Source organism: Moschus berezovskii, chromosome 1 (assembly GCF_049115385.1).
Source record: "Moschus berezovskii isolate FMDL1 chromosome 1, NW_MosBer_1.0, whole genome shotgun sequence".
Taxonomy (NCBI): Eukaryota; Metazoa; Chordata; class Mammalia; order Artiodactyla; family Moschidae; genus Moschus; species Moschus berezovskii.
In genome coordinates, this window is record NC_142460.1 from 65,202,315 (window position 1) to 65,225,855 (window position 23,541).

The following is a 23,541-nucleotide window of genomic DNA, read 5'->3' on the forward strand; positions in this document are numbered from 1 at the left end:
TTTTAATATGCTGTCTAGGTTGGTCATAACTTTCCTTCCAAGGAATAAGCGTCTTTTAATTCGATGGCTGCAGTCACCATCTGCAGTGATTTTGGAGCCCAGAAAAATAAAGTCAGCCACTGTTTCCCCATCTGTTTCCCATGAAGTGATGGGACCAGATGCCATGATCTTAGTTTTCTGAATGTTGAGCTTTAAGCCAACTTTTTCACTCTCCTCTTTCACTTTCATCAAGAGGCTCTTAAGTTCTTCACTTTCTGCCATAAGGGTAGTGTCATCTGCATATCTGAGGTTATTGATATTTCTCCCAGCAATCTTGATTCCAGCTTGTGCTTTCTCCAGCCCAGCGTTGCTCATGATGTATTCTGCATATAAGTTAAATAAGCAGGGTGACAATATACAGCCTTAACGTATTCCTTTTCCTATTTGGAACCAGTCTGTTGTTCCATGTCCAGTTCTGACTGTTGCTTCCTGACCTGCATACAGGTTTCTCAAGAGGCAGATCAGGTGGTCTGGTATTCCCATCTCTTTCAGAATGTTCCACAGTTTATTGTGATCCACACAGTCAAAGGCTTTGGCATAGTCAATAAAGCAGAAATAGATGTTTTTCTGGAATTCTCTTGCTTTTCCCATGAGCCAGCAGATGTTGGCAATTTGATCTCTTGTTCCTCTGCCTTTTCTAAAACCAGCTTGAACATCTGGAAGTTCATGGTTCACGTATTGCTGAAGCCTGGCTTGGAGAATTTTGAGCATGACTTTACTAGTGTGTGAGATGAGTGCAGTTGTGCAGTAGTTTGAGCATTCTTTGGCATTCCCTTTCTTTGGGATTGGAATAAAAACTGACCTTTTCCAGTCCCTTGGCCACTGCTGTGTTTTCCAAATTTGCTGGCATATTGAGTGCAGCACTTTCACAGCATCATCTTCCAGGATTTGAAATAGCTCAACTGGAATTTCATCACCTCCACTAGCTTTGCTTGTAATGATGCTTCCTAAGGCCCACTTGACTTCACATTCCAGGATGTCTGGCTGTAGGTGAGTAATCACACCATCGTGATTATCTGGGTTGTGAAGATCTTTTTGTACAGTTCTTCTATGTATTCTTAATATCTTCTGCTTCTGTTAAGTCCATACCATTTCTGTCCTTTATCGAGCCCATCTTTGCATGAAATATTCCCTTGGTAGCTCTAATTATCTTGAAGAGATCTCTAGTCTTTCCCATTCTATTGTTTTCCTCTATTTCTTTACATTGATCACTGAGGAAGGCTTTCTTATCTCTCCTTGGTATTCTTTGGAACTCTGCATTGAAATGGGTATATTTTCCCTTTTCTCCTTTGCTTCCCTTCTTTGTATTTGATATTCAATATCACTGTAATCCAAGTCTATGTCCACACCAGTAACGCTGCAGAAGCTGAACAATTCTATGAAGACCTACAAGACCTTCTAGAACTAACACTCCATAAAAGATGTCCTTTTCATTATAGGGGACTGGACTGCAAAAGTAGGAAGTCAAGAAACACCTGGAGTAACAGGCAAATTTGGCCTGGAGTACAGAATGAAGCAGGGCAAAGGCTGATAGAGTTCTGCCAAGAGAATGCACTGGTCATAGCAAACACCCTCTTCCAACAACACAAGAGAAGACTCTACATATGAACCTCACTAGATGGTCACACCGAAATCAAATTGATTATATTCTTTGCAGTCAAAGATGGAGAAGCTCTATACAATCAGTAAAAACAAGACCGGGAGCTGACTGTGGCTCAGATCATGAACTTCTTATTGCCAAATTCAGACTGAAATTAAAGAAAGTGGAGAAAACCACTACACCAGGTATGACCTAAATCAAATCCCTTATGATTATAGAGTGGAAGTGAGAAATAGATTTAAGGGACTAGATCTGACAGAGTGCCTGATGAACTATGGATGGAGGTTCGTGACATTGTACAGGAGACAGGAATCAGGACCATCCCCAAGAAAAGACAACCTTTGAGCCCAGCCAAAAGACCCAGAGGCGGGGCGGGGCGAGAGGCGGAGCATCGGGCGATGAAGCCCCGCCCCCGGACGCGCCGCTTTGCCCCGCCCCTCGCGGCGCCGCCGCCTCGGCCCAGAGACCTGGGCTCAACCCGCAGTACCCATGGTGCTTCCCGGCAGAGCCATGGCCAGTAAGTAGCGCCGCGGCCCACGCTCGGGCCGGAGTGGCGGCTTCGGGTTCGACGGCAGCGGAGCGTCTCGCCCGTTCAGCCCCTCCTTCCACCTCTTGTCCCCGCCGCGCCCTTGGCCTTCTGTGCTCTGGTGTCCGTGGGGCTGTGTGCCCAAGCGCCAGGGCGGTGGGCGCGGGCGGGCGGGCAGGAGGAGGCCGCGGGGCGCCGCGCGGCGCAGGCCGGGGACTCTGGGCTTCCGAAAGGCCCAGCGCGGTCGCGGGAGCCCGGGCCCGCGCGCTGGAGGCGCCCGCGCCTTGCTCCCCGCCCCGCGGTCTCCCGTGCTACGTGAGGCAGATTCCACGAGCATTCCGGGCCGGACCGCTCCAGGGTCCTCGGCGCGGGAAGGGTGCTTATTTCGAATGCAAATTCCGCACCCTCCCTGGTGGGCTTTCCTCCTCCCTACCGCCAACCCCGCTCCACGACCGGAGGACTGTGCACTTTTAAAGCTTTCTGTACATATGCTACCTCAACTGTGAGAGTCTGTCCCGTGGGATTCTTGGAGGGTGCTGCTAGTTATAGATTGGTTTAAACTTGGGATCTGCAAAGGCACCAACCCTGAGTATTTGTGGTTTGAGCCCTGTATGGTGAAAATGAAGCACCTGTTTTCTTTGCTTCGGGCTTGTGTGGTAAGTGAACTCGTTAATTTGCTCCACACTGTGCTCCCCTCACACCCACTGGGAAATGCCGCCTTCTCTTGAACAACAACAACAAAAATGGGCAGTTTATTTCTGCACCTGGACCTTGAACTTTCAGGTTAGGTATTTACATGTTTCTTGGGGGCTTCCCAGGTGGCTCAGTGATAAAAGAATCCACCTGCCTATGCAGGAGAGGCAGGTTTGATCCCTGAGTGGAAAAGATTCCCTGGAGAAGGAAATGGCAACTGACTTCAGTATTCTTGCCTGGGAAATCCCAGAGACAGAGGCGCCTTGTGGGGTACAGTCCGTGGGGTCCATAGAGTTGTACACAGCTGAGCACGCATGTGGCACATGTTGCTTACACATCCCCACTCAGGATCAGCCCCAGGGATGAGGTTCTGGCCATGTTCCGGAGTCTGTGCCTGGAGGCGGTAGGGTGCTCTGGGCTTAAAAAGTCTGGAGACCTGGATTATTACAGTCTTGGTGCAACCCATGTGAACAAGTCATTTGATTGCTTTGGACCTCAGTTTCCCTCCTTTAAAATGAACATAAACTTCCTACTGAGGTCTTGTGAGGCTCTGTCAAGGTTTGTTTGTTTGTTTGTTTGTGGGAGTGCGCCCTGTTTTTCATTTCAGCATCCTGGAGTGCAGTGCAAGCTGGTGCCTGAATTAACCTCCAGGATTGGAGTATAGAAGTCCTTTTACACACCTCCTTCTGAGTGTGACTGTATCTTTCAGAAGAGACTAAGGAACTTAAGAGCTGTGCTTCTTGGTGGGGTTTAGGGCAGCGTTGATCTGACTCCGTTGAGGAGTGTTTCAAGTTACATGACTTCCCCCACCCACCCAGAAACAAACAAGGCTCCCCTCCTGTCTGCAGTCCAGATTTTGGCTTGATTGTGGCTGTGCCAGTTACTTTTTTGACTGGTTTCTTGCACCTTTCCCTCTGCACGCCTCTTGTTTATTCATCTACAAAATACCGTTAACGATAACCCATAGATGCTTATATGTGTAAGAGACCTGCATGTTCCCTATGCTGTTTCCCTGTTGGTCTCTTCGCTTAAGATATTTTATCCTTCCCCTTGGTGAGTCTTTGATTGTTAGATTGCAATGAATATTAGTATAGCCAGGGACATGAACAATTCATTGTAATCTAACAATCAGGGATTAGTATAGTGTAACCAGGGACCTGATGACTCCCTGTAGCTCAGACGGTAAAGTATCTGCTTATAACGCAGGAGACTTGGGTTCAGTCCCTGGGTGGGGAAGATCCTCTGGAGAAGGAAATGGCAACCCACTCCAGTATTGTTGCCTGGAAAATCCCACGGACAGAGGACCCTGGTGGGCTATAATCTGTGGGTGTCACAAAGAGATGAGCACAACTGAGTGACTAACGTTACTACTAGGGACCTGAAAATGAAAAGTGAGTTCATTTTGCAGTTGAGATGAAGTGACCTGTATCCCATCCTCTGCCTCAAGGAACTCCCCAGTGGTGGAACTGTCCTGCCTCAGCCCCTCTGTAGAGTGGGAGTTTTGCACAATGTCGGCCAGTCCCCACCCTGGTCCTGGACAGCTGCCTTCCTGGGTGGGAGCCATCAGAGAGCCATGGGGGATCTCAGCTTACCCTCCCTCAGAAGCAGAGACAAAGCCCCACCTGCCAGTTACAGTGGAGACTTCATGGGGTCTGTGACGTTCTGGTGACAGCTCGGGCTGTTTGCCCCAAAGTAGCCATCCCAGCTTTTGTTTCCTGTTTTGTTTTCATCCATTCTTTGAAACTATTTGACAAGCTGCATTCCAGGTTCAGGAATGGACATCAAGGCTGTATATTGTCACCCTACTTAGGTAACTTCTATGCAGAGTACATCATGCAGAATGCTGGGCTGAATGAAGCAGAAGCTGGAATCAAGATTGCTGGGAGAAGTATCAATAACCTCAGATATGCAGATGATACCACCCTTATGGCAAAAAGCAAAGAGAAACTAAAAGCCTGTTGATGAAGGTGAAAGAGGAGAGTGAAAAAGCTGATTTAAAACTCAGCATTCAAAAAACTATGATCATGGCATCCAGCCCCATCAGTTCATGGCAAATAAATGGGGAAACAGTGGAAACAGTGACAGACTTTATTTTCTTGGGCTACAAAAGCACCACAGATAGTGACTTCAGCCATAAAATTAAAAGACGCTTGCTCCTTGGAAAAAAAGGTATGACAAACTTAGACAGCATATTAAAAAACAGAGACATTACTTTGCCAACAAACATCCAAATAGTCAGAGTTATATTTTTTCCAATAGTCATGTATGGATTTGATAGTTGGATCATAAAGAAGGCTGAGTGCTTAAGAATTGATGCTTTTGAACTGTGGTTTTGGAGAAGACTCTTGAGAGTCCCTTGGACTGCAAGGAGATCACACTAGTCAGTCCTAAAGGAAATCAATCCTGTATATTCATTGAAAGGACTGATGCTGAGGTGGAAGCTCCAATACTTTGGCCACCTGATGCGAAGAGCTGACTCACTGGAAAAGACCCTGGTGCTGGGAAAGATTGAAAGCAGGAGGGGAAGGGGACAACAGAGGATGAGATGGTTGGATGGCATCACTGACTCAATGGACATGAGTTTGAGCAAGCCCTGGGAGTTGGTGATGGACAGGCAGAACTGGCGTGCTCCAGCCCATGGGTTGCAGAGTCGGATACGACTGAGTGACTGAACAACAACAAGGAATGGACACCGAGATGTCCTATTTTTAGGGTTAACCCTGAGCCAAACAGGTCTTCATCAAAGGCCAGGGTCTGTCAGTGTTGCTTCTCTAGGGACGTTTTTATAGGTAGAGGAGAGACACCCAGAGAGAGAAGTCACTAAGGGTGGGATTTTAGACTCTACAGCAGAGTTGTGGTAGGGAAGCAAGGCCAGGCCGATTAACTTCCAGACAATTCCAGCAGTTTTGCAGAGCTTTGTGGGTTATGACACGGTTGGGAACCTTTAATCAAGTTCACGAGCAGAACCTTTTATCAAGACCATGAGCAGAAACTGTGTCAGTAAGTGTCCAGGCGGGACTTGGAAACCACACTGGTCAGTTGAACAGGAAAAAATTTATATAGAGGACTGTTAACCAGTAAAGGTGATTACGGTAAGAGCTAAGAGAGAGCTCTATAGGAAAAGCAACTGTCGGATGTGGTGACAACCTCAGGAAAGGAATAAGCCTGGAGGAACCGGTGACCTTCTTGCCCCAAGGCTGACAGCAGGTCCGGTTGGCGGGGCTGGTTGCATGATCTGTGGGACTCAGTCTCCAATGAAAATGTGGGGCCCCTTGTTCGGACAGCAGGAATAAGTGCTGTTTGGTTTTCCTTGCACAGTGTTTCAGGCTCTCATGTTTTTCATTTGCTACTTAATGGTGTGCTCCTCTGGGCACCGGGAGAGTCATGGGGTGAGTGCAAGCCCTCCCAGGTCCCTCCCTGCGGCACGTGTGCAGCCCACTGGCTGCCAGGCTCCCCGTCTGCCAGTGGCTGGACCAATGCACTGTGTGCCAGCCAGCGATGGGGAAGCTGAGGCTAGGCGTGTCTGCTTCCTTCGGGCTCACGGTGGGGTGGGGACTGCCAGAGAGCCTTCACCTGCTGCGCTGGGAGGTGCTCAGCACCTGTTCTGAGGATGGACTGGGGCCTGAGGCCGCGTGATAAGGGATGGTTCCCTATTCAAGCCCAGTCTCCTCTCTCTTTGTAAGGGAGAGGCTGGCCCTGCTGGCTTCACTTCAGGTTCTTGTGCCTGGAGAAGTCTTTGCTCATGCTGTGGCTCTGTCTCAAGGTTGTTCAACCCCAGCACTGTTGACACTTGCTGCTATTGTTTTAGTCGCTAAGTTGTGTCTGACTGCTTGCAACCCCATGGACCATAGCCTGCCAGGCTCCTCTGTTTGTGGGATTCTCCAGGCAAGAATACTGGAGTGAGATGCCCTGCCTTCCTCCAAGGAATCTTTCCAACCCAGGGTGGATAATGCTTCGTCATCAGGGACTGTCGTATGCCTTGTGGCATGTTTGGCAGTGTCCCTGGCCTCTGCCCAATGGATGCCCGTAGCACGCCAGCAGTTGTGACCATGAGCAGTGTCTCTAGGTGCTGCCACATGTCTTGGGGGTCAGACTTGCCCTCCGTTGAGAACTGCTGCCCTATCCGAGTCAGGAGTCAGATCTTCTGACCGCTCTTCTCTTCCATCTTCCTCCGCAGCTTTCCGCCTGGCCCTCATCCAGCTTCAGGTTTCTCCCATCAAGTCAGAGAACCTCGCTCGAGCCTGCGGCCTCATCCGGGAGGCATCGAAGCAAGGAGCCCAGATAGTCTCCCTGCCTGTAAGTCTGGGCTGGCCACCCCTTTCTGAGCACTGTCGTCCCAGCAGTGTGGCGTCTGCTCATTCTGGGTCCTAGGAGTCAGCACGGTCCCTTTGGACCCCAGGATGGTTCCTCGTCTGTATGGAAGATGACCTAGCAAGGGTCTTTGTGATAGGATGTGCCAGCTTGGTGACAGGTCTTTAACTTTAGGTCAGCTGCTCAGTTCAGAAGCCTAGGAGTCAGAGGGACTTACCTAAATCCAAAATATTCAGTGCCTCAGGTACTTACCTTCTCTGCTAGTATAATCTAGTCTTCACGAGATCAGGACATTGATTTTAGCGCTGAGCTTCCGACATTTTAAAAACATTGCTGAAAATTGTTAAACATTTAGGAAGCCTGTAGTATGTAGTGAGCCAAAGGATGCTGCATCAGTTTGCTAGGTGACCTGTTTAAAACAGAATCAGCTGAAGATGGGGCCACATTTGTTTGTCAGCAAGTGCAGGGTCAGCCCCCACGGACAGCCCCACATTGGTCAGAAGATGCACCTGTCAGCCCCTTCTGCTGGCAGAGGCCTGCAGGGGTGAGCGGTGGAACTATTCCTGACTGTCCCTGACCTCATGGTGGGGAGGACGCAGCCCTCTGCAAGCCCTGGAGACTCTTCAGGGCTAGCTTGTATTGATATTCTAGGCTCTGGGCCATTTACCAAGGAGGCCAGTGATTTAGGAGTCATCAGCAGGGGCGCTTGAGATCTTAATGTCACTCCAGTCGTGGGACTCACCTCTCCTTGTATCCAATCATGGCCTCTTGTTGGGTTAGGTTGCTGGGGGTCATAGCCTAAAGGCCAGGAGTGAAAGCACTTGGATTCTGCATGTGTCCCCTGCTAATGTGTCTTCTACGTGTTGGTGATCCTGGGCCTTGAGTTTCCTAGCACAGATAAGCAGTCGCAGTGAATGTAAGTGAATGAACTGGAGGTGAAATCCATGAGTTTTCTTTTATCACAGAGCTGTTGAGACACATTCAGGGGAGAGAGTTTGCAGGATCAGAATGATGGCGCTGGAAGGGAGCTTAGAAACATCCCTTCTTGTATCCCATATACATGAGGAATCGTCTTAACCTTGGTGGGTTTCACAGCTTCTGTATTTTTAAAAAACACAGGCTTTGTTGCTTTATGTAGTTAATAATATAGTTTTGAGACTCTGGATTCATCTTAACACCCCCGATCCTGTGAGTAAGCCCAGTGGTAGTGGGTCCTGGGTGCCCGACTCTGGAACGGCGTGGTTCTGTGGACTCAGGGAGAGACAAGTGCAGCTTTTTGCCAAGGTGACCAGCATCCAGTTGAGTACACTGACTCCAGCCCCATCTGAGCCTGGGGCCGAGTCCTGTCTGTGGCCACAGGCTCTTCAGCCTAAGGTGTCTGTGTTTTTCTTATCAGTTGCATTTTTGTACCTCTTTGAGAACTATGTCTTTTTACAGCAGAACTTTAAAATAAGTCAGGTTTCCCCCTTCTTTCTCTTCCAACATTATTCTAGGAATGCTTTAATTCTCCATATGGCACAAAATATTTTCCTGAATATGCAGAGAAAATTCCTGGTGACTCCACACAGAAGCTTTCTGAAGTGGCAAAGGAGTGCAACATATATGTCATTGGAGGTAACTTCCTACCCTCAAGGTATAATGGCCTAAACATTAAAAACATCTGAGAAACTATTGTTACATTTGAACCATGGAATACAAATTAGCCATAGAAGACAATGAGGTAGATCTGTCTATGCAGGATTGTGGAAGGATCTTCAAGACACACTTTGTTTGGTGGAAAAAGAGCAACTTTGGTATGATATGAACAGGTCCTTCCCTATAGATTAATGATCCACATAAAAGACTATGTATTTTTATATGTATTGATGTATAAGGCATAGTGAATATTGTACAGGGACACACACCAAACTGCTGAAAATTTTCTCTGGGTTTACAAGGGCAGGTGGAAATGTGCAAAGAAAAACTGTATCTGAAAGTCTTTAATACAGTGTTAAGAATTTCTTTTTATTTCCCTCATAAAGAGACCATTGACATCAAAGGTACTTTAGAGTTTTGGGCTTAGTGAAGTAAGTCAGAGAAAGACAAATTCTTAATGCTATCATTTACATGTGGGCTCTAAAACAAGAAAACAATGTATGTAATAAAACAGAAACAGACTCACAGAACAAACTAGTGGCTACCTGTGGGGAGAGGGGGGAGGGGAGGGGGAATTAGGGATGGGACGAGATTGAAACAACGATGTATAAAATAAATAAGTAACAAGGATATAGTGTGCAGCACAGAGAAATCAAACCATTGTTTTGTAATAATTTTAAATGGAGTGCAGTCTAAAAAAAAGATTGAATCATTTTGTTGTATGCCTGCAACTAGTGTGATATAAATCAACTATAATTTTTAAAAAGTAGCTCTACTGATGTGGCTTGTTTAAATAAAAATGTTCTATTGGTTTACATAAAAATACAGTAAAACTCTTTAATACAGTAAACAAAATTATTTCTGAATTCTGATACAGTGAGAATTAGAAACAAATAAGAGGTGGAGAAAAGAGGTCAGAGCAAGCGGAGATGGAGCTACAGGCACCATATTTAGTGATGGAAAGACTGGCAGACCTTCCCACCTCTAGGCCTTTTTGGATGCAGTTATGTTGCAGGACCTGGCAGATTTCAGTTGAGCAACTGTGAATTCCCTGTGTTGCACTAATGCTTCAGGTTAAGTGTTGCTCAAGAGCAAAGCTGAATTAAAAAATAGTTTGATTGGTTTTGAAACCTTTGTTTGGCCTCTGACTTAATTACATTTCACCCACACTCTGAAGTTGGTCTCTGAAAAATCGTATTCAAGAAGAAAAAAAATCATGATTAAATAACCCTTGGAAGACAGTAAACTTTATCGTTGGACCCAAGAAGATAGTAAACTTTAATAAGCCTTTGTCCTGTTATAAAACAGTGCTTCATTCAGAATGTTTTCTGTGTCTCTCTGTGTTTCTTTCTCAACAAAAGGGTCCATTCCTGAAGAGGATGCTGGGAAATTATATAACACCTGCGCCGTGTTTGGGCCTGATGGAACTTTACTGGTAAAGCACAGAAAGGTCAGTAGAGAATGTGGAAAGTCTCACTGCCTCTTGAGAATTCGCTCTGAAGTTCCCAGTACCCATCCTGTGGTACAAACATCAGGCATGGATTAGTTGGCACAGGTAGTTATACCTGGCTGTTGGCCCGCTGATATAAATTGTAGACTCAGCCTATCAATTTTGGCCAAGGAAAAACCTACAAGAATTTTGATTAGGATGGTATTACACATATAGTGATCACTTTGGGGAGAGTTGACAGCTTTGCAGTGGTAATGCATGCATATACACTTAGGATTGTTAAGTCTTCTTGGTAAATTGATCCTTTTCTCGTTATGATATGTCCTTTTTTTCTGGTATACTGATTGTCTTGACGTTTATCTCTGATATTAGTAAAGCCACTGTAGCCTTCTAATTACTGTTTGTATGGTACATCTTTTTCCAATCTTTTATTTTCAATCTGTATATCTCTCTATATATAAATGCTTCTCTTGCAGATAGCATGTAGTTGGGTCTTGCTTTTTTCATTCTGACAATCTTTGCTTTTTTACTGGAGTGGTCACTCTATATTTAATGTAATTACTGATATGATTGGATTTTAAACACGTAGACATTGAATTACTGTTTCCCTTTGTTCCTCTTTCCTGCATTCTTTTGAGTTGAGTAGTAGTTTGCTTTTTTTTATTTTCCTGAGCTGTTGCCCTAGGGATTACAATATACACATTTTATCTTGTCATAGGCTTCTTAGTTAATAATCTGTTCGTTCATGTGAAATTTAAGCACCTTGCAGTTGTATCGGTCCTTTCTTTATGCTGTGATTGTCATACATATTGCATCTATATACATTATAAATCCCACAAAATACTAATTTTTAATTTCAGTAGTCACTTGTATTTTAAAGAAATTAAAAGAAATATTTCATGTTTACCCAATTGTTTACCATTTCTGATATTTTTCTTTTCTTCCTGAAGATCTTAGTTCTGTCTGGTATGTTTACCTTCAAACAAAAAGACCTCCTTTAGCATTTTGAAGTGAGCATCTGCTAGATATGAATTCTCTTAGTTTTATTTATGAATATATCTTTACTTTGCCATTTTTTAAAAGATATTTTTAGTGGACTGTTTTTAAAATCTTTTTGAATTTGTTGCAGTATAGCTTCTGTTGCTTATGTTTTGGTCTTTTGGCCAAAAGGCATGTGGGTTTTTAGCTCCCTGACCAGGGGTTGAACCCCTACCCGCTGCAGTGGAAGATGAAGCCTTAGCCACTGGACCACCAGGAGCCTCTGCCTTCATTCTTAAAAGATGTTTTTGGTGGAACAGAATTCTGGGTTGACACCTTTCTTTTTTTCCTCAGATGTTTGAGAGACATTTTTCATTATTCAGTTATCTTCTAGCCTCTTTTTTTCCCCCTGATACAAAGTTAGTTGGGCTTCCCAGGTGGCTCAGTGGGTCAAAGAATCCTCCTGCCAGTGCAGGAGATGTTGGTTTGATCCCTGGGTCGGGAAGATCCCCCAAAGGAGGGCATGACAACCCACTCCAGTATTCTTGCCTGGAGAATCCCATGGACAGAGGAGCCTGGTGGACTACAGTCCATGGGGTTGCAAAGAGTCAGATGTGACTGAAGCAACTGAGCATGCACACACGCGTGAAGTCAGTGGTAGTTGTATTGTTCTTCTGCATGTAATTCATGTCTTTCTCTACCTGCCTTCAAGGTCTTTTCATAATCTTTAGTTCTCAGTATTTTGACTCTTACATTCCTGATACAAGTTTGTTTTTTTTTTTGTATTTGTCCTGCTTTGTGTTTCTTTAATCTGTAAATTTAGTTTCTCACTATATTTGGGAAACTTGGAAGCATTAAATATAGAGTGACCACTCCAGTTAAAAGGCAGAGATTGTTAGAATGAAATATTCAATAAATATTAAATATTTTTCTGTCCCATTCTCTTCTTATGGGACTCCAATTTGGATACTGTTCACCAAACCTGGTCACCAAGGCTGTGGTTTTTATTTTTGTTTTTCAACACTTTGTCTTCTTCAGAGTGCCTGTTTTCCATTGATCTTTTATGTTCACTGAGTCTTCTGTAATCTCCCCTCTCCTGTAATCCAGTGAAATTTTAAAAAATTTCAGATGTTGAAGTTTTCGTTTCTCAAATTTTTATGTCATTCTCTTTTTACAGCTTTTATTCTCTACCATGTTTCCTCTTTGTTTCTTTGTTAAGAGTATCTATTTCTTTACTTTCTTGAGGTTAGTTTCAGTGGCTGCTTTATTGTCTTTGGTAGTGATCACATCTGGGTCTTACTGGGTCTGCTTCATTGCTGCTTTTTCTCCAAGAGTTTGGGTCATACCTTTGTGTGTCCGGTTTTTTGGATTGTATATTGGATTATATGTTGTTGAGACTCTAACTTCTATCGCGTTCAACCGAAAAGTGTTGAGTTTTTTATTTGAGCAGGTAGGTAGTTGGGGCATACTCGCAGACCAAACTCTTCCTTGGTAAGGTGGGTGGCAACTGCAGCTGCTCTGCCTGTTGTAAAGTTTAGCTTTAGCCGGGCTGCTCAGAGTCTGCCCCACACATCTTTAGTGCATTGGTTAGTCAGAGATTTGGACAGGTTTTATATGTAAAATTTAGGGCTCTTCTTTTTTTTCTCCTTTGAAGTATTTCCCCCTCACTTTCTGGCTGCTGTGAGCACTGTCCTTTGATTCCTTGGCTGGTGTGTTGGTGGGTAGTTGTGACCACCACTTCCAGCAACAGCTGGGGCCTTGCTTCCAAATAAACGTTGTAAACAAGTGGGAAACTCGCCCAGCACTAGGTCCTGTCTTCCAAAGGTTGACTTCTCTCTGATTTTTGCCTGGTTTTGATTACTGTCAGGTGCTTTTAAGTAGTTGCATTTTTGTTTTGTTTTCCCCAGAGTTCAGGGTTACCTGTGAGAAAACTGGTCTTATAGGAGCCACTCTGCCATGACTGGAAACAGACCCAGCATTGGGCTATGAGAATTGAGTTTTCCAGCTCATGAATATTTTTCTCTTTCCATTTTCTTAGGCTTTCTTTAATTTCTCTCAAAGCTTTTAAAATAATTTTTTTATATAGTCTTATATCATTTACTAGGTTTATTCCTAAATGGTATTTCTGATGTCCTTTCATTTTCTGATTGTCGCTAGTATATAGACGTATAGCAAAATTTTTAAATAATTGACCTTGTATATAATACCCTTGCTTAAACTCATTCATTCTAATAATTCACCTGTGTATGTCCTTTGACATTCCTTAGGTACACAGTTATCTGAGAATAATTGCTTTGAATTTTTTCTTTCTAACCTTTACCCTTTTTATATATATTCTTTTCCCTCACCTTATTGCTTTGGATAGGACCTCTGGTACAGTGTTGAATAGCAGGTGTACTTACCTTGTTCCTAATCTCAACAGAAGAAGGATTTTAATGTTTCACCTTTAAATAGGTTTCTTGAGATTTTTTTTTGCAGATTCTCTTTATCAGATTAAAGGGGTTCCCATCCTAGAAGAGTTTTTCTCTTTTATTTTTTAAATTAGACTGTTGTTCAGTGACTCCGTTGTGTCCAACTCTGCGACCCCATGGACTACAGCGTGGCAGGCTTAAATAAGAATGGATGTAGAAATTTATCAAATGCTCATTATACACCTCCTAGGATGGTCATGGGACTTTTCTCCTTTATTACGTTTGTATGGTAAATCACTTTGATTTTTCAAATGTTAAATCAATTTGCTTTCTTTGAATGAATCCGATTTGGAAGTTGCTTTTAACATATTGCTGCAGTGGGTGTGGGAAACCCCCTGTGTTTGATCATTTGCGCAGTCCCTGCCTCTCCTTGCCAGTGTGTCAGTTGTGTGCCAATGTGTCTGATTATGAGAAGTCTTCATTTGGCTTTTATATTGAGTAAAAAAGCAGCATATTAATGGCTTTCCATAAGAAATCTAGACGTTGCACACCACCAAGGGAAGAATGATCATACAACCCCCAGCGTCATTTTTCCAGTTCCCTGTGTTAGAAGTCGTTTTCACAGGATGTCAGTCAGCTTGTGGGGTGGGTTGTGGGCAGGTTGGGGCTGCCCTTTGTACAACTGATCTTAGATCACTCCCATGGCTGGCCACGGAAAGGTGTGTGTGATTACTGCCATGAGCCCTGCTGGAAAGGAGGTAACAAAGCCTTTATTTGTGATGCAGCTCCATCTGTTTGACATTGATGTTCCTGGGAAAATCACATTTCAAGAATCTGAAACATTGAGTCCTGGTGATAGTTTCTCCGTGTTTGACACTCGTACGTACCAGATAAATTCACCTCTTTCAGCAGTACCAGTAGACAAGGATCGGGTAGTCCTTTGTTTTTCATTATGTTGCTTCCCAACTTCTTTACGAAACCTGACTGGAAGGCCAGGGGGGAGAAGGGCAGAGAATGGTCAGAGATCTAGAAAGTGGGGGATTTAATGGAGAACTAAGGGTTTGACATGATTGTGCTTTTCCATTGGTCACAGCCTTTATTAGTGTGATAGCTTCCAGCCTGTACCTATCAGGCCGTGACTGAACACCTCCCACTTAGGTAAGAAACATTTGTTAATAATTAGAGTGAATTTCTCATTTCTCCTCTACTGACATAAACGATGTTCTCACGAGGCAAAATCCACGCAGGAGCAAACTTATACATTCTCTCCGTCCACGGGCCCTGCATGAATGGACTCCGTCAGTGTTCTGTGACCATTGGATCGTGGAGACTTTCCCTGGCCGCACCTGCTTCAGGAGATTAACTTTGTACATTTTCTGTTTGGAGAACAGCTTACTGCAGGGTGGGCCTGGGTATCTGCTACGACATCCGCTTCGCAGAGCTGGCACAGATCTATGCACATAGAGGTGAGGCTGCCTTGGGTTGGGTCATGTAGATGCTCGGAGATGGATTGGCTCTGGGCTTTGCGGGTGGGGGGATCCTTGGTCAGAAAACCTGGACGAGGTCTTAATCTCCACGTCTGTGTGAGTTCTCAGACTGCTTCTGCGAATGGGCAGTGTGGTTTTCTGGAGGTTGTAGTTTAACATACCATACGATAAGGCAGGAGCCACATTCCTAAACTAAACATCTGCTGTGCCGTTAGAGCCCTTCCTGCTGCTGTGTTTGGAGAGGCACGTGGGCCCCAGGAGTAGGTCTGCCTGCATGTGGCTTTCACCATTCACTAGCCCTAGATGTTGGGAACAGCAAAAAGGTAGTCAATGCCACTTTGGTCCAGAGGACCATCCTGCCGACCTTGAGAAACACAAGTCAGATGAGAAGCCCTGGGTTTTGGTTCCAGCTCTGCCCCTTAATTGCTTTGGGTAAATTAATCTCTGGAGAACTGTGGGTCTCAGTTTTCTCATAGGAAAGATGTGAGGATTACAGACAAAGAACTTAGGAAGCTCCTCATATGATACTCAACAATACTAGCATCCTTGCTAACCTTCCAGAGGTACTCTGTAGTCTGTCTGTCAATAGAAAATGAAGTGGGTGCAGACGGTTTGACACCCTGCTCAGCAAAAGGCGGAGATGCAAGGGCTCCAGGCTGGCAGTTTCAGTTGAGTCTTAGCTTTAAGAAGTAGAACAATTAATTTTCTCCTCATTTCAGTTGATGAACATCACAAAACATGGTCCTTGACCCTGGGAGCTGTCCACATGGTGCTGAGAGAAGTTTGAATGACAGATTCTCCATGTTTTTCAAGCAAAGTTACCTTTGCTTGAAAAGTGGTTGTCAGGATCACTGTACTTGTGTGTACGTGTTGTGTGTGTGTCTCTAGAGGAATTCAGAGCTATCCATAACACTGCTGAATCTACTCACATTGGGGGAGTTTGAGTTTGGTCCCCACTAGGTAAGGAGCAGAGCGGGAGCTAATGTGGTTGGGTGTCCACCTGCATCCCTCTTCTTTGGCCTTTCTCGCCCCAAGGCTGCCAGCTGTTGGTGTATCCTGGAGCTTTTAATATGACCACTGGACCAGCCCACTGGGAGTTGCTTCAGCGAGGCCGGTAAGAAAGCATCTCAGTGTTTCTGTGTGAAAATGTTTGCGGTTTGGTGGAAGCATCAGCCTTCCCCATATGGAATGCTGCCTCTGACTCAGGCTGCCCTGGCACCCAGAGGCAGTTCCCAAAGGTGACTCTTTGTCTTCCAGTCCGAAAGGAGGGCTTCTGCTATGGGCTCCTTCTCAGAAGCCACAGCACTAGCCTTGTGGATTTTGAGGACTGATGTCTGCATTTCTTGGAGCATTCACTGGAATGCTCAAGTATTCACCCATCAAGTGGGCAGTGGTTTGATTTTCCTGTGTTCAGATATGAATTTCTGTCTCTGATAGAGTTGCCAGCAGGTTTTACAGGGAACTGGAGACCCACGGAGTGTACATGGCTGGAGCCAAGGCAAAGGCAAGGGTTCTTTAGCCTGACAGCCAAGGGAGAGCCTTGTGGTCACACTCAGCAGTCCCTGTGCTGTGTAGAGGGGGTGCTTATCCTGCTCCGTCCCCCATAGTTTCCTGCTGGTCCTAGTACCCTGCCAAGACACTTGTGATAAGTTCTTGTTCTTCTGACCTCTAAGTTCTGAGCGCTGCATGGCTGTGCTGTGCATGGGACAGTTACTGTTTCCTTAGTCGCCCAAGGAGTGGTGAAGGGCCAATAGCAGAGGTGGGTGTAACATAGAAGGGAACAGGAATGTGACTGTGAAGTGCTCTGCAAACCATGAAATGCTGCTCAGAGATGATGGGTTGTTCATGGAAAGATTTTTTTAATTGAGGTATTACATACTTACAGAAAAGTGTACTAGTTTAAGTTTACAGATCAGTGAATTTTTACATATGGATTCACCTCTGATCAGGATCAAATCTAGAACATTTCTAGTCCCTTGGAATGCTCCCCTTTCTCCTTCCCAGTCAGTATTCTCCTCTCTCTGCCCAGGGGTGGCCACTATGCTCACATCTGATGACAGTGATTTTTATTGGAAGGGGATGTAGAAGTGTTTGGCTGGTTGCATGATGGAAGGTGGCAGGGGTATGTGATCCCATGAGTATTAATAAATGCTGCTTTGTTGAAAGCTGGAAAAGCTGGAGAGAGCCTGGGATGCCCTGGCAAGAATCTGTTGTTTGCGCCCAGAGGGCTGTGGGTCAGGTGGCTTGGTGTAGCCGTGCTGCCATCTGGAATTCTTGCCTAGTTTGAGGTGACGGGACTGTCCCATTGGCATGGAAGGGCCCTGTGGCCCTGCCCGGGGTGTTGTTCCAGCAAGGCCAGCCCATTCTGTCTGGTCACCTGGGTTGCATGAACCAAAAGCTCTGCTCTTTGCCTGTTACAGGTCGGCTCAGGCCAGGTTTCTTGCTGTGGTGCTACTGACACTTTGGATGAAGTGGCTCTTTGTTGTGGGGGCCGTCCTCTGTGTTGCAGGATATTTGCAGCATCCCTGACTTCTGCTCCTCAATGTCAGTAGCCATCCCCTGGTCAGAAGTGTCTCCAGACACTGGCAGAAGTTCCCTACTGGGCAAAGTTGCCCCAGTTGAGAACTAGCTTGTGCAGTAAGGTCTTTTTTGAAGAAAGGGTTCTGTGGTTTTGAATGTTTCTTCCGTGTCTGAGCCAGCCTGTCCTGTCCTAGTTTTTGAAAGAAGGGTCTGGACACTTAGGATAAAAACATCTCAGATCTGTCCTGTATGATTTACCTCTTTTCTGTCCACTGACTGCAGGGCTGTTGATAATCAGGTGTACGTGGCCACAGCATCTCCCGCCCGGGATGAGAAAGCCTCCTACATTGCCTGGGGACACAGCACCGTTGTGAGTCCTTGGTGAGTTGGCTCTGCAGGAATAGGCTCACTCAGCTCGAGAGAGGTGGTGCTTGGGCGGGTGGGTTGTCTGATTCCCATCTCCCCACAGGCCTGCCTGGTCACTAGCTCTCTCTGTGGGAGGAGCTTCCACTTGAAAACCAAGCGAGAGAGAAATGGCCCAGCTCTCCTGACTGAGTACTTGCCCTCAGCCCTGTTCTGAGTTTCTGAATGACGTTCATTGTCAACCAAACTTGGAAATGAGGCAGAAGTCACGGGTGGGTGTTTTTTAGTAAAAGAGGCTCCCAAACTCTTGGCCTTGGGTTAAAATTTAGACCGGGTCACAGGACCTAGGGCTGGAATGAGTTGAGGGTAAGGATTTTGCTTCCTGCATAATGCTTAAGAGGAGAGTGGAGGATGGGTTGAATTAAGGGGAACTGTGAACTTATCCTCTGTGAGAGGGTAAAGCATTCTGTTGCTTAGGGAAACCAGCACAGAAGTCTGCCCAGATACATATACAACCATATGGTAATAGACATGTCTTACCGGCATTTGTACAGTTTACATGGTACTTTCACACACATTATCTCAATTTGAGCTCTCAAGGACTTATCTTTATTTAGCCCAGTTAATAGCTGGTAGACTTGAAGTTCACAGGATGAAGTGGCCAGAATTGGTGTTTGGAGCCAAGACTTTTGAATTCAGAACTTAGATTTATTCCATACTACTTCTCAGTATGTCTGTATGATTAAAGACACACACACACAGAGATATATATTTCTAAAATTTCAGGATAAACGTATCAGTAACAAGGCTGCAGAGGCTTACATGTCACTGTTTGGTTCCCAGAGTTTCTCTCTTCTGACTTTGTAGGACTCACAGATGAACGTGTGTGGTCGGGAGGGCCTTGGGAGATATGGCCAATATACAGTGAGCCTCCTATACATTAGCATCTGGGGTGCATTGGGAAGCTGGAAGGATCGAGTTGGCTTCAGAATTTTCTTACACTTGACTTGGGTTCCTCTGCAGACATTAGTGATCAGCTTGCTGACCTTGTGAGCAGCTCTGCTGCCCAGTTGGTCCTCCTGTAAACTCTCACTCATCAGGCTGGGTGCTTTAGACACAATTGGTTACATGAGATTTGCCTGTATTTCTTCCTTTGCAGAGTTTCCCCCATTTGGTTGGGAGCTGTATGACCTATTTGTCATTGTGATAGGTACCTAGGGTTAACATGGAGATCTTTGCATGCCAGGGCAAATGGGGAAAAAAATAGAAGAAACAGACTAGAAAAGGACTCAGTTAAACTGCATTAATGATGATGTCTGTAGCTTATTGTGCTAAAAATCTGTGGCCCTAGATGGAACCAATTATTGTATCAGATTGTTTGTTGTATCAGATCATTTTGTTTTTTGCTTTGGAAGCATTTCACAGATAATGTTTTTTTTAATTAATGATTACTTTTTGGCTCTGCCGGGTCTTCGTTGCTGCATGCAGGCCTTCTCTCGTGTCAAGTGGCGGCTGCTCTCGTGTTGTGGAGCACAGGCTTAGTAATTGTGGCATGTGGGCTTGTTGCCCTACGGCAGGTGGGATCTTCCTGGACCAGGGATTGAACCCGTGTTCCCTGCATTGGCAGGCAGTTTCTTAACCAGTGGCCCATCAGGGAAGTCCCACAGCTATGTTTTTGAAGGCCTGTTTGGGGCCAAGAGACTCAGCACTAGAAACAGTTTTCCAAATCAGCTTTTCCTCAGATTTTGTGGAGTGGTGTTTCCAGTGTGTGTGGGGTTCCTGCTGGGGCGTGGTTCTACCACTTCTACTCAGGCCTCACAGGTTGAAATCTTTCCTTCCAAACCCAAAAGCCATTAATATAGGGATCCAAGGATCACAGACACAAGGCCAGAGATTCAGGCAGACCCAAGTCTTCCCTCTCCATCCCCAGGGTTATGTAGCAGCCTTGGGGGGTGTGAAGAAACAGAGTTAGACTGCCCTTGGAAAGGGATCTTGAATGTACTCATGAAGGGTGGAAGTAATAAATTATCTATAGTCAGAATAGGAAAGTTTTATTCAAGCCAAACTGAGGACTGTAGCCTAAGAGACAGCTTGTCAGATAGCTATGAGGCATTGTTCTGAAGAAGCATTGTTTGCAGCAGTTTTATATCTTATCAGAGCAAGGAACATCAAATAAAACAGGCACATTCCTTCAAGACTTAAAAAAAAGATTATTTTCTCACTAAGTCCTCACAGAGCTCGTATTTCCACTTTATAGATTAGGAAGTAGAGATTCCACATGGCTTGCCAGAAGACCACACAGCTACTTAAGTGGTTCAGTTCAGTTCAGTTGATCAGTCGTGTCCGACCCTTCTACCCCATGGACTGCAGCACGCCAGGCCTCCCTGTCCATCACCAACTCCCAGAGGTTACTCAGACTCAGGTCCATTGAGTCGGTGATGCCATCCAACCATCTCATCCTCTGTCGTCCCCTTCTCCTCCCTCCTTCAATCTTTCCCAGAATCAGGGTCTTTTCATATGAGTCAGCTCTTCGCATGAGGTGGCCAAAGTTTTAGAGTTTTAGCTTCAACATCAGTCCTTCCAGTGAATATTCAGGACTGATCTCCTTTAGAATGGACTGGTTGGATCTCCTTGCAGTCCAAGGGACTCTCAAGAGTCTTCTCCAACGCCACAGTTCAAAAGCATCACAGGAATTTATGCCCATATTTTCTTGTTTTAAATCTCAGATTCCTTCCCATTTGGCCCGTGAGATAGGGAGGAAAAACAGAAGTAGTAAATAGCGGCAGACATCAGGGAATTGACTCATTCTCCCCTGAATGTTTTTCAGGGGGGAGGTCCTTGCCAAAGCTGGCGCTGAAGAAACGGTCGTGTATGCAGATGTAGGTAAGGTTCACTCTGGCCCAGTTTAGGTGTCTGGTGCCCCTGCTGCCCTGAGGCCAGATTCTGTAGCTGGAACACCTGAGGGTGCAGATGTAGGTAAGGTTCACTCTGGCCCAGTTTAGGTATCTGGTGCCCCTGCTGCCCTGAGGCCAGATTCTGTAGCTGGAACACCGCGAGGGGCTCCTTTATGCCCCGCCCTCCTCATTTATCCTTGGTTCTCTGGCTAAGCCCCGGGCTCTGTCTCAGCCTGAGTTTTCTTGGTTTGGTTTGAAATGACACCAGGGGCAGTGCCAGGCTGAATGTGCCTCCAGACAAGGCCCATGAGCAAATTACTGGCTGGGGCTCTGCTTGTTTCTGTACTGTTTGGGGAAGAAGTTCCTGTTGGCAAGTAAGGAATCACATCTACTAATAGTGCACTTTTCTGTTTTCGCAGACCTGAAGAAGTTGGCTGAAATACGCCAGCAAATCCCCATTTTTAGCCAGAAGCGATCAGACCTCTATGCAGTGGAGGCCAAAAAATCCTGATGTTTCCAACATGTCATGAAACAGGAAGATATGTTTCTACAGGATAATCAACAATCTTATGAATCTTTAATGGAATTTTTTTTTTTTTTAATAGCCTTTTCCCTTCCTGGAAAGGGAAGCTCTGTTGGGATGATGGAGCTGATGCTGGTATTCTCTACACCATATAAAACGATCAAAAAGGACTCAGGCTGGCATTGAAGAACAGGAGGAGGAGGGAGGGAGTGGCTCTAAATCTTCCATATTCAAGTTGTCTCAAGCAGTTATTAAAATATCAGATCCTGGTATCCTTGATGGTTGATCCACCTGATAAAAAGTATATTTGTGTGGTGAATCTCTTAGCTGATTGATGGAGTTGGAATACATTATGCAGAAACCTTGGTTTTGAGCAGTATCTTAATGTCACATTTTGGTCTGTGAGTAACTGTGGGATGGATCCCTGGTGTTTGCTAGAGGAGATGGCAGCTCTGCCCTCCCTGGCACCCTTGAAAATGAAGTGAAGTCACTCAGTCGTGTCTGACTCTTTGCGACCCCATGGACTGTAGCCTACCAGGCTCCTCCATCCATGGAATTCTCCAGGCAGGAATACTGAAGTGGGTTGCCATTTCCTTCTCCAGGGGATCTTCCTGACCCAGGGATTGAACCTAGGTCTCCCACACTGTAGGCAGACACTTCACTGTCTGAGCCACCAGGGAAGTCCCTGGAACCCTTAGCACTCTTCAGATTCAGGGAGGAGCTAAAGATTTAGATCCCTCCCTAGTTTTAAGGGAAATGTTTCAATAATGAACCCCCTGGCAGTGGCATAATTTGGTCAAGGCAACTGAAGTGTGAGCAAAAGATTCTCTTAATATGGGTGAGTGTCTGAAAGTTTCTTTTTTTCCTCTTCTTAGTAAACACTTTTAGCTTGATAAAATCAAGTTTTTAGCCTAGTGGTTTTCAGAATCCTTTTACACAATTAAAATTGAAGAATTCCATTGAGCTTTTCTTTATGTATGTTATAGCTGGTGATGGGTTGGTAGATGTTTAACGAGCAGTAGTCTGAGAAAGTCAATTTTGTGGAAGCATTTCCCAATTTCCAAGGTGTTCAGTTCAGTTCAGTCGCTCAGTCGTGTCCGACTCTCCGCGACCCCATGAATCACAGCACGCCAGGCCTCCCTGTCCATCACCAACTCCCGGAGTTCACTCAAACTCATGTCCACAGAGTCGGTGATGCCATCCAGCCATCTCATTCTCTGTCGTCCCCTTCTCCTCCCGCCCCCAACCTTTCCCAGCATCAGAGTCTTTTCCAGTGAGGTGGACTTATTGCCAAATTCAAGCTATCAATATAACACCTCGAAACACAGAGCTGGAAGTATAATTAGCTCTTGTGAGTTGGTGTAAGTCTGCTCTAGCACACTACTGTCTACATGTATATAGGTATTTGCCATACTGGAAAGTAAAATTTTAAAAGAACACATGAATACACATCCCTTTAGCTGTAAGAATAATGAATAACTCGACATTATCGAGTGGAGTTTAACCTTTGAAATACAGCACTGTATACTGAGAAGGGTTAAACAGGGAAAAAGTCAAATGACTTTTTAAAAATAAGTGTACAATTTGGCAAAATCTGACATTTATATGTCCATGAAACCACATTAGTCAAGATAATGAATATACTCACTGCCCCTAAAAGCTTCCTTGTACTATTTTATAATCTCTCTGGCTACTCCTGTTATCCCCAGTTCATCATTGATCAGCTTTGTCACTACAGACTAGTGAAAAATTACCTACAAGTGGAATCATACTGTAGTTTTTTGTCTGTTTTGTAAATAAGTTCATTTGTATCTTTTTTTAGATTCCACATATAAGTGATATCATATGACATTTATCTTTGACTTCCAGTTGTATGATAATCTCTAGGTCCATCCATGTTGCTGCAGATGGCTTTATTTCAAGCTTCTTTATGGCTGAGTAATATTCCATTGTATATATGTACCACATCTTTATCCATTTGTCTGTTCATGGACATTTAGGTTGCTGCCATGTCTTGGCTGTTATAAGTACTGTTATAATTGGGGTGCATGTATATTTTTGAATTCCATACACCCAAGAGTGGAATTGTAGGATCATATTGTTCAGTCATG

At 45.0% G+C, this 23,541-nt stretch overlaps 1 protein-coding gene across 3 annotated transcripts; it reads left to right on the forward strand.

Moving 5' to 3' along the window:
- Positions 1-2,020: 2,020 nt before the first annotated feature.
- Positions 2,021-21,702, forward strand: NIT2 (nitrilase family member 2). Of its 3 annotated transcripts, none has more exons than XM_055411694.2 (10): positions 2,021-2,156; positions 7,036-7,154; positions 8,663-8,783; positions 10,166-10,254; positions 14,429-14,522; positions 15,035-15,109; positions 16,166-16,244; positions 17,933-18,031; positions 20,841-20,896; positions 21,327-21,702. In XM_055411694.2, exons 1-10 carry the CDS (start codon positions 2,129-2,131, stop codon positions 21,416-21,418), a joined length of 852 nt encoding a protein of 283 aa, XP_055267669.1. In that variant the 5' UTR covers positions 2,021-2,128; the 3' UTR covers positions 21,419-21,702. The 3 variants fall into 3 exon arrangements, with proteins under 3 accessions (XP_055267669.1, XP_055267582.1, XP_055267500.1); XM_055411525.2 differs by lacking the exon at positions 2,021-2,156 and adding an exon at positions 4,671-5,027; XM_055411607.2 differs by lacking the exons at positions 2,021-2,156; positions 20,841-20,896 and adding an exon at positions 4,663-5,027.
- Positions 21,703-23,541: the final 1,839 nt, after the last annotated feature.

Bases quoted from the DNA above. Each gene is read 5' to 3' on its own strand.
- NIT2 (XM_055411525.2), top strand. From the start codon at position 4,820: ATGAAGGTGAAAGAGGAGAGTGAAAAAGCTGATTTAAAACTCAGCATT. The intron at 16,245-17,932 runs GTAAGAAAGCAT...CACTGACTGCAG, and splicing joins GAGTTGCTTCAGCGAGGCCG to GGCTGTTGATAATCAGGTGT. The intron at 18,032-20,840 runs GTGAGTTGGCTC...AATGTTTTTCAG, and splicing joins AGCACCGTTGTGAGTCCTTG to GGGGGAGGTCCTTGCCAAAG.